Source organism: Sciurus carolinensis, chromosome 18 (assembly GCF_902686445.1).
Source record: "Sciurus carolinensis chromosome 18, mSciCar1.2, whole genome shotgun sequence".
In the NCBI taxonomy this organism is placed as follows: domain Eukaryota; kingdom Metazoa; phylum Chordata; class Mammalia; order Rodentia; family Sciuridae; genus Sciurus; species Sciurus carolinensis.
This window is the reverse complement of record NC_062230.1, coordinates 39,122,088-39,136,367: the sequence shown is the minus strand read 5'-3', so window position 1 is coordinate 39,136,367 and position 14,280 is coordinate 39,122,088. Positions and strand designations below refer to the sequence as shown.

General features: G+C 51.2%; 1 protein-coding gene and 1 long non-coding RNA gene across 2 annotated transcripts; one reads left to right on the top strand and one right to left on the bottom strand.

The window, feature by feature from the left end:
* Positions 1–705: 705 nt before the first annotated feature.
* Positions 706–4,389, bottom strand: Zscan10 (zinc finger and SCAN domain containing 10). Its single transcript, XM_047534189.1, has 5 exons — positions 3,994–4,389; positions 3,525–3,792; positions 3,311–3,372; positions 3,132–3,189; positions 706–2,371 (listed from the first exon to the last, which is right to left on the bottom strand). Exons 1-5 carry the CDS (start codon positions 4,387–4,389, stop codon positions 819–821), a joined length of 2,337 nt encoding a protein of 778 aa, XP_047390145.1. The 3' UTR covers positions 706–818.
* A 4,556-nt stretch (positions 4,390–8,945) lies between these two features.
* LOC124969904 (uncharacterized) lies at positions 8,946–11,022 on the top strand. Its single transcript, XR_007106048.1, has 3 exons — positions 8,946–9,027; positions 10,357–10,480; positions 10,695–11,022. It is a non-coding gene; the product is annotated as an uncharacterized LOC124969904 (long non-coding RNA).
* Positions 11,023–14,280: the final 3,258 nt, after the last annotated feature.

Genomic DNA, 14,280 nt, shown 5'->3' with positions numbered 1-14,280 from the left:
ATTTGGGGGTAGACTCTGGAAGAGAATAAATTCCAGGGTGAGATTCCTGGACCTTCCATCAAGCTGCCTGTCACAGCTGGCTTCTTTCCCCACTACAGATGGTTGGAGGAAGACATCACTCTATCACAGTGGGAAGGGTGACAGATGGCAGTTTGGTGGTGTAAATAAAGGGATTGGGCCTAGGGCTGGGGTTATGGCTCAGTGGTAGAGCACTTGCCTAACATGCGTGAGGCCCTGGGTTTGATCCTCAACATCACATAAAAATAAAATAAAGGTATTCTGTCCACCTACAACTAAAACCAAAATATTAAAAAAACAAAACAAAACAAAACAAAAAGGATTGACCTAGTGGGGCAGGGGTGGGGTTAGAAAAAGAGAGAAGAAAAGAAAGAGGACCAAGAAGGCCGATTTACTTCAGGCATATGAAGTACACTCTTGAGGCCAGGAAAAGAAGCAGCAGGAGGGGCCAGGTGTGGGGGGCCCCGCTGAAATCCCAATGACTTGGGAGGCTGAGGTAGAGGTGAAGAGGATGGCAAGTTAGAGGCCAGCCTCAGCAACTTAGATTCGTCTCAACATAAAAAGGGCTGGGGGCTGGGGAGAGAGCTCAGTTGGTAGAGTGCTTGCCTTGCAAGCACAAAACCCTGGGTTCAATCCCCAGCACCGCAAAAGCAAAAAAAAAAAAAAAAAAAAAAGTCACAGGTTGGGAGGACAATCACCAAGGAGCCGGAGGGCATTGGGCATGTCGGGGACCTAGAGGAAGGCCTTGGGTGCTATCCACCCACAGGTGCGTGGGGCAATGCTACTGGAACCTGGCGATGCTAGTACAGCGTCTCCCTGGCGTGGGTTCGCAGGTGGCGCAGCAGGTGGGAGTTGCGGCTGAAACCACGCCCGCACTGCGCGCAGGAGTAGGGCCTGGCACCCGTGTGCACCAGCAGGTGTCGCAGCAGGTTGCAGCTGCGGCTGAAGCTCTTTCCACACTCTGGACACTCCTGGGGGGCCTCCACTTCCTGCACTACTCCTGTGTGTGTGACCAGGTGGCGCTGCAGATGGGCATTGCGCCGGAAGCTGCGGCCGCAGGTCGGGCAGCCATAGGGCCGCTCCCCAGTGTGACTGCGGCGGTGACGGGCCAGATTGGAGCTGTTGCGGAAGCGGTGGCCACAGATGTCGCAGGCATGGGGCTTCTCCCCAGTGTGGATGCGCTGGTGGCGCGCCAGGTGGGCACTCTGGCTAAAGCCCTCGCCACACTCGCTGCAGCGGCAGGGCTTCTCGCCCGTGTGGCTCCGCAGGTGGCGGGCAAGGTCCTGAGTCTGGTTGAAGCTCTTGCCACACTGGGCACAGCGGTGGGGCCGAGGGCCACCGTGGGTTAACAGGTGGCGGGCAAGGCCGGCGCGCCGGACAAAGCGCTTCCCACACTGTGGGCAGGCGTGGGGCTTCTCACCTGTGTGCACTTGCTGGTGGCTGACCAGCTGGGAACTTTGGGTGAAGCTGCGACCGCAGACCTGGCACGAGAAAGGTCGTTCACCTGTGTGCACACGCCGGTGCATCACCAGGTGCTCGCTGCGCCGGAAGGCCTTGCTGCAGTCACTGCAAACGTAGGGCCTGCTCTCGCTGCCCAGGCTAAGACTACTCGGGTCTTCAGAGCCCTTGTGGTCCTTGCCCTTGGCATGGATCCGCAGGTGACGCTTTAGGCTGGAGCGGCGCTGAAAGGTCTGCACGCAGTGGGGACACTGGAAGACAGTCGCCTCTCTCCCTTCCTTCTTGGCCTCTGGGACACACGTGGACTTTTGGTCCTGGGCGTGGGCCAGCAGGTGTTGCACAAGGCTGGAACGACGCTGGAAGCCCTGGCCACACTCAGCACACAGGAATGCAGGCTCAGAGGAGTGCGTCAGCAGGTGTTTGGCCAGGTGTGAGCTCTGGCGGAAGCGGTGGTTGCACAAGTGGCAGGCGTGCGGCCGTTCGTCAGTGTGCGTGCGCATGTGCAGCTTGAGGATGGAGCTGCGGCCAAAGCTCTTTCCGCAGCACAGGCACTGGAAGGAGCGTGAAACCTGGTGAGAACGCAGCTGGTGTGCCTTCAGGCGGGACAACTGCCGGAAGCTCCCTCCACACTCTGCACATATGAACTGCAGCTCTGCCTCTGACCTAGGGCTGCCAGCGCCCACTGTGACCTCCAAAACTTCAGTGCTGCCAGGAGGGGTCCCTCCTCCACCAGTACCACTGGTCCCAGGACCTCTCCCCAGCGTCTGGGCAAGAGGCTCTCCAGTCACCCCCAGGCTGTATGCCTGTGACTCTGCTGAGATGGCAGTGGGCCAGGCAGCCCCGTTGGGCTCTTCTGGTTTAAATTCTTCCTTGTCTGGGGTTCTGCTTTCAAATCCTAGGGAAGAAGCAAACAGGGATGTCGGACCTCTTTTGAGGGACTCTTGGGCATCACCCAAACCTGATGGGCCTAGAAGGGGAAAGAAACCCAGGACCCTGCAAAGCTGGTGGGTGGGTGAGGCTGGGGTCCATTTTCTCTATCACCTATTTTTAAAATTTTCCGTAAAGTATAGATGACATAAAATTTGTCACAATACCCTTTAAAAGCATACATTTTGTGTGCATTAAATACATTCACAATGTTGTTCAACCATCACTACTATCTCAAATAGAAACCTCATACCTATTAGCAGTCATTCCCTTGGCTACCTATTTTATCTTTCTCATCTAGACTATTCATTTTTTTCAAATGGCACATTATAGTTAAACCTAATAGAGGGATTCACTGTTACATATTTGTACATGCACATAACATAATTTGGTCAATTTTGTTGACACCACCTATTTTATTTTTTATACTGACTGCCTATTTTTAAAAGCTCAAAATTAATGGGTTGGTGATTAGACCAGATAAGGAGCCATTTTAAAAAAAAAAAAAAAAAAAAGACCAGGCATGGTGGCGCACACCTGTAATCCCAGCTACTGGGAAGCTGAAGTAGGAGTAGGAGGATCACAGTTTTGAGACCCACAACGTAGGACCCTGTCTCCATTAAAAGGAATAAAAAGAAAAAGACCTCACCAACAAAAATTTAGGCAGGGTCTGGAGCTGCAGGCAAAAAAGACATTGGTGGTCATGACCTTGGAGAAGGACTGCTTACCCACAATGTGCCTGGGCCAGGCCTTCTTCACCGGGACATCCTCGAAGGTCAGGGACTCCTATAACAAGAGCAGACACCCTTAGTGAATGAAGAACGGAATTCTGGGACCTGAATGGAAGGAAGCACCTTCTCGAATTAAACTAAGGAAGACCTGGGGTGAGGGGATTAGCTCAGCTCACCAGCACAGCTGCCAGCTCCTGCTCTTGGGTATTTTCCTCCTGCCACAAGGGGCCCTGCGGGGCTGAGAGCATCAAGACAGGAAGCAAGAGCTGTCAGGAGGTCACACCAGGGGCCCTCCGGGCATGGCCCCCATGGCCCACACCCCATGAAGCCATTCCCGCTTTCTCCCACCCACCCCCATCCAATCCACTGTCCAGGGCACCAGATCCTCACTGCTGTCTTGCAGGGACGGGAGGGTCCTCTGGGACCCTGGGCTCAGTGACTGTCTTGGATCTGGAGCAGGTTTCCACTCTCCAGACGCAGCAGGACTGGCAGGTCCTGGCTGGGATGGGGGCAATTCATCCGATGGACGCAGAGCTGGAGGTTCTTCTGAGGGTACTTCCTTTTTGGGGCTGTGGCTGGGGACCTGAGAAGGGCCCCCTTGTTCCTCCAAGTTGATGTCTGCATGGGGGCAATTCTTGCCAGTATTGAAACTAAAATCCTGTTGGAAACATGTCCATGTTAGGAGGCAAACAGGGGCAGTCTAAGGTCTACTGCCTCTGCAGGGACGGGATGGAGGAAAGGGGAGAGTCTCATGTGGAAGAGGGTAAGGAGTTGGTGGAAAGTGGAATTCCGGGTTTCTTCCTGGGGCCATCATCCCTGTCCACACCCCTGCTGCAGTCTGCTGCCTGCCCCCTCTCACCAGTGGCCCCACGTGGCTGGAATCCACAGACACACCCTCCAACAGCAGCACCACCTCCTCTCCATCCCTGAGCTGCTGACCCTGCAGGCGGCCCAGCAGATGTGGGGGCAGCACACTCAGGAACTGCTCCAACACCAGCAGCTCAAGGATCTGTTTCTTGGTGTGAAGAGCTGGCTGCAGCCAATGGTGGCAGAGCTCCCGTAGCCGGCTCAGGGACCCACGTGGCCCCATGTCCTCCTGATACTGGAAGCATCTGAAGAGCTGATGGGCCACCTCAGGCCGAGGCCTGGCCTCTGGCCTCCTGGTATCCTCCTGGCCAGCAGCCTCCTCCTCCTCCAGCTTGACAGCTCCAAGCTGCTCTTGCTCCTGGGCAGTTGGGACTGGCTCTGCAAGCATCCTTCACTGTGGCGGTTGCCTCTTGCAGTTGGGCCCACTCTCAGGTCCCTTTCCTCAGCTTCTCCCACACCTGTGGAGCTGAAAACCCTGGGTTAGGACCTGCTGCAGGGAAGCTGACCCCACCTGAGTCATTAGTGTTAAGAGATGCTAATGTGTGGCCTCCTCAGAGAACTGCCTTTTCCCATTGGTCAGGGTCTCTGCCTGAGCAATGCAGAAAGGACAAAGAAATCAGACAGTTCATCTTACAGCATTTAAGACTTCATAGCACTTTGCCCCAGGGATTAAAGTGAGCACCTCCCAAAGAGGAACAACCTGACCTTCCCTCCTCCTGATGCAACCACTGGGTACACACAGCACTATGGACCACAGGTCCTGGCTACAAATGTTTCATCTCAATCCAGTCTGGGCTGTACAGCCAACCTCCAGTTCCCAGAGCATTGTAGGGAATAAAGAACAAATCAAACCATCACTTGAAGGAACAATTCAACACATATCCCAGATAGGACTTTGGGGAATGGATCTGGGTTCTTCAGAATGTGAATAATAATGGCCCATGGGGATGTTGTTGTTCTACAGGAGACTAAATGATGGTCACTCCCAAGTGGGTGAACCTTGACTGGATCCTGATTAACTCATGTTTCAAAGGCTCTCAAGGACAGTCTGGGATCAGTTGAGGTAGTCTGAATACGGATGGGATACTAGATTAACGACTCCATTTCTGAATGAGATTCTAGCCTTGTGAATCTAGGCCAAGTCTATTAAAAAGATGCTGGGGATAGAGCTCAGTTAGTAGAGTGCTTGCCTTTTTGCAAGCACAAGGCCCTGGGTTCAATCCCCAACCCCACAAAATAAATAAATAAATAAATAAATAAATAAAAAGGAAGAAGAAGAAGATGCTATAGGGTTTGGATCTGAAGGGGTCTGAGGGTTCAGCCATGTTCATGTACTGGTAAGATACATAAAGGGAGGTTCATTGACCTGCTCTTCCAACTGCTCTGAATGTCTGAGAACTTTCAAAGTAAAAAGGCTGGGGGAAAGTTCATGCCTACACTATCTCCTTGATCAGGCACACAGACCCTCACCTTGTCTCTGGAGGTATCTCAGAGGGGTCAAGGCCAAGGCCACTCAGCTGACCAGTGCTGTGTTGGCAAGGGTGGAGCTCTCACCTTGCTTTCCAGCCACCCACCTTCCACAGTTCCAGTCCCAGAGGTTGAGGCCAACCTGAGCTGGAGGAAGGGTGGAGGGAGAGAGCCCAGGGCAGCACAGAGCATAACTGGAGCCCAGCAGGGGCCAGCTATAAATGCCTGTTACAGCAAAAAGGTCTGGGACAGATCAGGCAGCCAGCGGAAGTGGGCTCCAGATGGGAGAGTAATTTGCAGAGTTTTGTGACAGGCGAGTCCTCAAGGCAGGAAGATAATGTTGCCTGGTCTGAGAGGCCCTGGTGAGGGAGCCAGGGCATGGGTAGGTGAGGCAGTCATTTTCCTTTCTTTTCTACCTGCGGCCTCAAATTCTGGATTTTCCTTGGTTCATTCCATCACCCTTCTTGGGGTTCCCACAACAGGCAAGCCATGGGAACAGTGTCTCTAGCTGGCCACCAGGGGGCACTTGTTCTGCAGGACCAACCACATTTTCTTATGTCTTTCCAGCCCAACCCTGGGGGCTACGCCTTCCTTTTTTGAGTAGCCCCAAACTACCATGGGGAACTGCCCCAAGCACAGGGGACTCAATTTGTTCCTGCTCAATTCTTCCTTCAGTATCCCAGGGGGCTTAAGCTCTTCTGAACAGGCTACTCTCCCACCCTCCATTCCTCAGGGGCATCCCAAGCAGGACAAAGACAAGAACACCTTACTTCCAACAGCACAGAGCAGTGTCCCACATGGGGTAGTAGCACATGGTCGGCACACTTCAGTGCTTGCTATTATGGTTCTCTTGTTACTGGTTATAGCACCAGTGATCATGGCCATTAGCAAAGGACAGCAGCATCCTTGCCCTCTTTACACCTGAGGACACTAAGGCATTTGCCCAAGTAGGTAACCCAGTTTCCATAATGTCAGCCTAGCTTTCTTTGAGTTGGGACAGTTTGTTGAGCCTCCTTATAGGAGACAGAGCGTTTTCTAAATCTCCTTCTTAGGTGGGGTGAGCGGGGTGGGGGATGGGATGGTAAAGAACACAGGAAACCTGTACTTTAAGCCTGGCATTGGCAACCTGACTCAGGTCTCCTTCCTGACCTCTCCCTCCTACAACTCCTACAGCCTCCCCACCTCTCCCTCCTACAACTTGGGCTTTATTCCCTTAGGCTTTTCCTGTTGCAGCCACGTCTTACCCCCCATTGGTGCCTCCCTACTGGGACCCCACAACATGATCCCCCTGTGGATCATGGTGCTGCGGTCCATCATGTTTGAGTGTATTTCTTCCCCTGGCCTACAAATAGGCACTGTGTCTAATTCAGTTAGCGTTCATCCAACACTAAAAGTGCTGACGACTGTTAGTAGGTGTAACCAAGTGGAAATGATACTGGTTACCTTGATGTCCTAAGAATCAGCCAGATGCAGTGGTGCACACCTGTAATCCCAGCAACTCTGGAGTCTGAGGCACAAAGATCACAAGGTCAAGGACAGTCTCAGCAACTTAAGGAGAGACCCTTTCTCAAAATAAATAAAAAGAAGTGCGGATGTAGCTCAGTGGTTAAGTGCCCCTGGGTTCAATCCCCAGTATATATATATAAAAAAAAAAAAAAATCTAAGAATTGAGGAATACATGCAACAATCCCGGGACAGAAAAGGTCTTTGATAATTGTTCAAGAAAATGGGGTTCTGTTTTGTTTTTAATAGCATGTGCAAACCAACTAGAGAATCAGTCACTCTCACCAGTCATCCTACAGTAGCAGCTGGCAGGTGCTGAACAATTATCTGCCTGGATGCAGCCCTGAAACTCACTTTATCCCGCTGCATCTGTGTGCTAAATCATTTCTTTATCTGATCAGGGTGACTTGCTCACAGTCATACCAGGTGCAGCCAAGATTTGATCTAAGGTGAGAATGTGGTTCTTAGGCCCCACAAATATCTGGAAAAGAGAGGATAGGTTTGCCTCTGGCCCCGTGTGATTTTTCCCTGCATTGGCCAGGATATCACAGCATGAACTAGAAATAAGAGGATTCCAAAGTCCTAAGGCCTAGCCACACAGGGTGGCCGGAATCTCCAGGTGAGGCCCCACCAAAAGCTTTTGAGGAGGTGGAATTCAGGCTAGTTGGCCTTGCAAAGTCTGTCCCTCCCCCCAGGTCTCCAAGACAAAAGCTCTATTAATATGCACATCTGCAGGGGGTTGGCTAGGTGGGGGTAGAGGGACAGAAGTAGAGCCATGCGGATGGGACCAGCCCTGGTGGAGGTGCTGCCCTGAGACTCCACAAACCCCATGAGCGTGCAGAGTCTGGGAGGGACAAAAGGTGGGATCCTCTCCTGGGACCGTTCCTCTCTCCCTGCACACAGTGGCAGGTACCTGATTTGCTCCTCTTTGTGGGTCAGGCTCCCTCTGTGTGCTGGGCTGAGTGAATGAGGCTGGTCAATCCACCGGGGCACATGCGGCGGCTGCCTCCTTCAGGTCACAGGGCATCCTGGGACCCTCCCGCAAGCCCCTCTTTGCCACAAGTCCATCAAGCTGGCTAGCAGTGGCCCCCCAGCACAGATCACCGCCATCCTCCCAAGATTTCCAGTCCCGCCCCCATCAAGACATGGAGCACCACCATTGTCTCTCTGCTGTGAACCTCACCCCAGGACTCCCAACTCACCACTCAGGGTCTTTACTACAGAGGTAGAGATACTTGGGGTTTTCTCAGGGCTCCAGGGCCAAAGACATCCTCCACCAGCCAGGGGAAGGACTCCGGCAAAATGGGACAGGAAGTGAGTTCCCTCCCCAATCCTACTCAGGTGCTGAAGGGGCATGCATCCTCGAGTTAACCCTTAACCTCCCAGTTTAGGATCAAGGTGGAGAGAGGGCGGGGCCAGAGAAACAAATAGCGATGAACCCAGATTCCAAGCCTGCCCTACCCGAGTCTAACACGCTCCAAACCAGAACTACCTCTCCAGTCCCACCTAAATCATGACAGGTCGATACTCCTTGGGGGTCTGCCAGTCTGCACCTTTCTTTTGGGACAAGAGCAGCAGCTTAAAGTGCCTGCTGTGTACCGTCTCCCTTGCTAGTCTTTTCATTCGACAAATCTTTGCCAAGGGTGTGCTGTGTGCCAGACGCTGAGGACTCAGAACTAAACGTGAGGAAGGAGTCCCTGCCCTGGAGACTGCAGTCCAGGGGACAGGGAGCAGTGATGGTGCTAAACTGCAACAGGAAATGTATTGGAAAAGTGAGAGCTTTCGGTCCACTTCAACCCCTAAAGTCCTCCCAAGAAACCCTCACGTGACTTTTGTCCCAACTCTACCGATGGCGCAGCGGGAGCTCCCCAGGAGGGAAGTGACCTCCCCAACCGCGTTGGAGTCAAGCCCTTCCAGTTGCACGGAGATTTTTCTTGGTCGTGCCGGTGGCCGCATCCCGGAGGGTGCTTCTAAAGGGAATCGGCGGTGCCTCTCAGTGCGCCCAGGGTCCCTGGGCAGGCCACATCGTACACGCTTGTGACCAGGGCTCCTATCGGTAGGAACAGACCCCACGGTCCGTCGGGACCAGGACCTGCCTCCCTCGACCTCTTCTACTGGGTCTAAGTTTTCCTGCACGCATCAGCACCGAGCTTATCTTTAACTCTCACTGGACCACGCGCTCATCGTGGGCACTGGTCTATCTCCTTGCGGCTCTGCGTCCCCCGCGCGCAACACAGCCTGCGTAGTGGCACACGCCTGTAATCCTGGAGACGCGGGGGCTGTGGCAGGAGGATAGGAAGTTGGAGGGCGCTTCAGAAATTTAGCGAGGCCCACGGCTAAGAACTGGTGATGTTGGTCTGGGGCAAAGCGTCCCTACTTTCAATACCCAGTACTCCCTTCCAAAAAAAGGAAAGGAAGAAAGAAGAAAGGCTGGGCAGCCGTGTGAAGCGGCCCAGCCCCAGCGCCGCCACAAATTGCCCGGGTTTCCAGTGCGCCCCCTGCGGAGCGCTCTGGCGCGGGGCTCCTCCTGCCGCGCCTCGGCTCGGACTCCGCCCTGAGGTCCGCCGCGGGCTGGACCAGGAAGCCCCGCCCCGTTTGGGCGTATCTGTCGACTGGGGCGGGGCCTAGAGCTGGAGCGGTTTTCCGCGGACCCGCAGCGCTGTAGGGCAGGGACCTGTCACTCCGTCGAGAAGCCGATTTGCCGCGCGTCAGCAAGAGGGGCGGGTGGAAGGCGACTCCTCTCACTCCTGCTGCTCCCCGCCCCGCCCCAGGCTGAACTCGCACCGGCGCACCCCCGGCTTGACCTGCCCCTGTCCGAGCGCTGTGGGGTGTCCCCTTGGCCTTGGCCTTTGGGACGTGGCCGGGTACCTGTACCCTTGGGGGCCAAGTGAGATGGCCCAGCCGCGGGCGCTGTACCAGGACATGATGCCTGGCAACTGAGGCAGTCGGAGACCCCCGCTCCCGTGAAAAACAGGACCCCTTAAGATTAAGGGAGTAAAATCTTTCAGGGGAAATGGGACAGCTAAGCTAGTTCCCAGTCTTATGAGGTTTTACAGGCATACCAGAAAATTAGGAATTCAAAAGTAGGATTGGGGTTGTGGATCGGTGGTAGTGTCTTGACTGGCATGTGTGAGGCAGTGGGTTCGATTCTCAGCGCCATGCAGAAATAAGTAAAGAATAAAGGTCCATCAACGACTAATAAACATACTTTTTTTTAAGAGTCCAGGACCTTTCCCACTAGCTGCCATAAAAGCTGTACACCTTCGTCCTTTTTTGGAGGCAGCCTGTTATTTCTGTCTCCAACCTTTTGCTTCCCTTTGCTCAAAGGTGAGAATGTAGAGTGTTGTTCCTCTGCCAATGTGTTTTTGTCTGATTCTTTTGATAGCATGAGAACTTCATCATGTCAGTGACACAAATACTGGAAGACAGTCTTTGGGTGAGGGACTGGCGCAGCATCTGGAACTGACAGTCTAGGAGAACTGACTGGGAGTGCAACAAGAGGGACCCAGGTTAGTTGTAAACATGGACTTCTGAGATCTCTAAATCTGGAATATCAAACTTTCCTGGGAATATGTCAGAAAAGCTGAGACCAGCTTGACTCAACCACCAAAAATAGCCTCAGGCAGAAAGACAAAAACCCTGTGGGTTTTTGACCTTCCTCATTCCTAAACCTCCAAGCCCCCATGGGCTTAGCTAACACCCTGTTTCTGGCTCTGTGTGCAGGTGCCACTCACTCATTCTTTTGGGAGATATTTGCCTCCTATTATGTGTCCTTTTGAATGACCAAGGATGCTATGCTGAACAGGCATGTGCTACCCTTCCGAGGTGCACACATCTGGACAAGACTACTACGCAGGTATTCCTGTGGACATTTATTAATTCAAATTACTTTGCAGAAAAAAAAAATCTTAAAGCATTAAGGTCTCTTCAAATGTTTTCTGGTCTTTGAAAATGCACTCTCCTATTTCAAATTGCTATCCACTAACAGGTGTGAATTCTTGTGAAGTCACTGGCTTGTCTCATCGCCACTCAGTAAGGGATATCTTCAAAGGAGAGAGTCCCCCCCCACACCCCTCAATGCTGGGGATTGAACCTAGGGACTCGTGCATGAGCTCTTCCAGTGAGCTATATCCCCGGTCTTTCTTCTCCTTCTTTTATTTTTATGATACTGGGGATAGAACCCAGAGGTACTCTCCCTTTGAGCTGCATCTAAAGCCCTTTTTACTTTTTATTTTGAGGCAGGGTTTCTCTAAGTTACCTAGGCTGGCCTGGAACCTGCAATCTCTTGCCTCAGCCTCCTCAGTAGTGGGCATTACAGATGTATGCCACTGCACCTAGCTGAAGGAAAAACTTTTAATGTAAATCTACATATTTGAGGTATATTTCAATGTCTGCCTCCTAAAATTATCTTGAAAATACAAATTGTTCTAGTTATTACTGTAGATATTTGGGGAAGGGGGACAAACATTTGTAATCCCAGGTACTCAGGAGGCTGAGACAGGAGGATCGCCAGTTTGAGGCCAGCCTGGGCTGTTAGGTCGGAATTTGGGCAACTGTAGGAAGGAGAGCGGAGCAACTGAGATAAAGGGCAGCACACCAAACGGTGATCAACCAAACGGACAAGAAAACTCCACTGACCCTTAACTCCACCTGTTGATCCTTAATTCCACTGACCCTTAACTTCACCTGCTGACCCTTAACTCCACCTGTCACTCAGCAGGAACCCCACCCATTCCAGCCTATAAAGACCCTGGGCAGCCAGGGCCACGCATGATTTTCTCTGGCTCCCTGCTCTGATCTGTACCCTGGGGGGATTCCAATAAAGTTTGCATTGGCTGCTAGCCGAGCTTACATGGGCAATTTAGCAAGACCCTAGGCAGCTTAGTGAGAACCTGTCTTAAAATCAAAAAGGGTTGGGGATGTAGCTTAGTGGTATAATGACCCTGGGTTCAATTTGAATCAAAAGAGAGAGCGAGGGGGATATGATATTCTGAGAAACCTATAATTTAGGATCTTTCAAGCACTATCTACTGATCAGATAATGAAAACCACATCAGCCTGAGGATCCTAAGACTGACCAGACCACCAAAAACTGTCTTGAGATCTCTGAAGGATATGGAAAAACAACCCCCAGGGAGAGAAGGAGAACAATGGGCTCTGGACTTTCACCATTTCCCAGCAGCAATGGGCTCCAGACTTTCACAGCTGTTTGCCCTGACTGTCCAGCCGACACACTGTGCTATGATTCAAGTATAACTGAACCCTCTAAAACTCAGACCCCTATTGTAACCAGTTGCCATTTTCTTCCTGAAAATGTGTCCCTCTGTTGCTTAATAAAGTATCGCCGATCCGTGAAGTTCTGGCCCCATTTCATTTACTTTTGCTTTCAATCATACCTACCTGATATCATACCTACATACCTTTCCATACCCATCGTTCACCAAGTTTCCTTTAAACAAAGAGCCGAGAACCCCCCAAATGCTCTCTCAGTCTGGAGATGGCACACATTTTCCCTTGAAAATGCAATCCTTGCTTTATCCTTAAGGACCCCCTTCTCAATAATAGCCCTCATTCTCCATTGATTATGTGTCTTCTTTCCTAAATAAACCTCTGTCTATGCCTCTGAATGGTCTGTGCTGAAATTTTTCTTCATCATGTAACCATGGACCCCAATGATCCTGAGTCAAGTTGCCCCTTCTCTCCAGGAACTGGGACCCTTCTTTGGGGACACCTCTTCTCCTGGGACAAAGGGAGAATTCCTCCAGCTCCAGGAAGAATCACTGTTAAACCACTATGACCTCATGTATAACTAATTAGAACAAATTAAAAAAAAAAAAAAAAAAAAACCCGTGATTCCTCAGGTGTCTGTCTTAAACTGTGATAGTCATAATACAGGAGAGAAGAAAGAAGGACACCATGGCAGGTTTGGGCTGAACTCCAACTCCAGGCTCTCCTGGGTAAGCTGTGTGTGACCTTAGACTGGTCGCTTTTTGTTTGGAAGCGACAGTTGCCTTCTATGGTGGGGACTGTGGAAGATGTTTGTGAGAGCACCAAGCCAATAACCATAATAAAGGTGTTCGCATCTGCACCTGTAGCAAGGGGAAGCCAAACAGTGAGGTGCCCAGGGATGAGAAGAGGGGAGGGGGCACCTTTAGAACAGCATCCCCCAAGGAATATAATGTGACCCACAGCCGTAACTTAAAATTTTCTGGTAGTCACCATGAAAGCCCTAAAAGGAAACAGGTGAAGTTAATTTTAATAATAAAGTTTAATTCATTAGATCCAAAAATGTAATCATTTCAGATGTGATCAATACAAAAAATTATTACTTAAACCTTTCACATTCTTTTTTCATACGAAGTCTTTGAAATCCAGGTTGCATTTCACAACCTGGGGCACATCCTAGTTTGAACTGGGCACACTCTACTGGCGTGCTCAGTAACCAAAAATCCTTGTTTTTTTTTTTTTTTTTGTTTGTTTGTTTGTTTGTTTTGACATCAAGGCTTTAACACTTCCTGCAGGAAAGTCCCCATCCTGGTGCTGGACAGAGAGGAAGAATAACAAGAGGGAGCAAGGAAGAATTGAGGTCCCTTAGGAAGGCCTGGGGTCTCTCCTGGAAAGCACTCCACTGCTTACCAATTAGGAGCCTAGAGTTTCTGCAGGGATGAAGGGGAGACAGGATGTGAGGAAAGAAGGAAGGGAGGGAGACTGGAAACTGGATTTGCAGCAAGCTTATTAAGGAGGCTCTCTCAGTCCTTGGGCCACTCCCAGTTAGCTACCTGCCTGCCAAAGAAAACTTTGAAGTCTGGGAGGGCCAGCAATTAGAACCAGGTTCTGACTGCAAGTGGGTTGGGGTGGGGGCGGGGGCGGGGGCAGGGGGAGAAAAAAAAGAAAAAAGAAAAGAAAGAGGCAAAGAGAGGGACCTTTAAACTCGAGCCCAAGCCTACCATTTGATCGATTGTTCCATGGGTGTTCCCAGAGTGGTTTGCTCTGAACCACATTGTCCTACCTCAAAACTCCCTAAGGAGTAAGGCCCTTCTCATCAGGCAAACACCTGGGTTAAATACCTTAGTTTTCTTATTGCAGAGGGATAGCTTATGATTCGTATCTAACAGGCAGCATAAAATATCGGCATGCACTTCTTGCCAAAGGACTTTGAATTTACTGATTTCCCGTTCATTCCAAAAGTCATGTTGCAAGAAATTATATTCATGGCAGATCACATAGAGATGTAGTACATCCATTTCCTGTAGATATTTGATTTGTATGATTCCAGTGAGACCTGCAGCAAGCTTCATGCTTGGGCCAC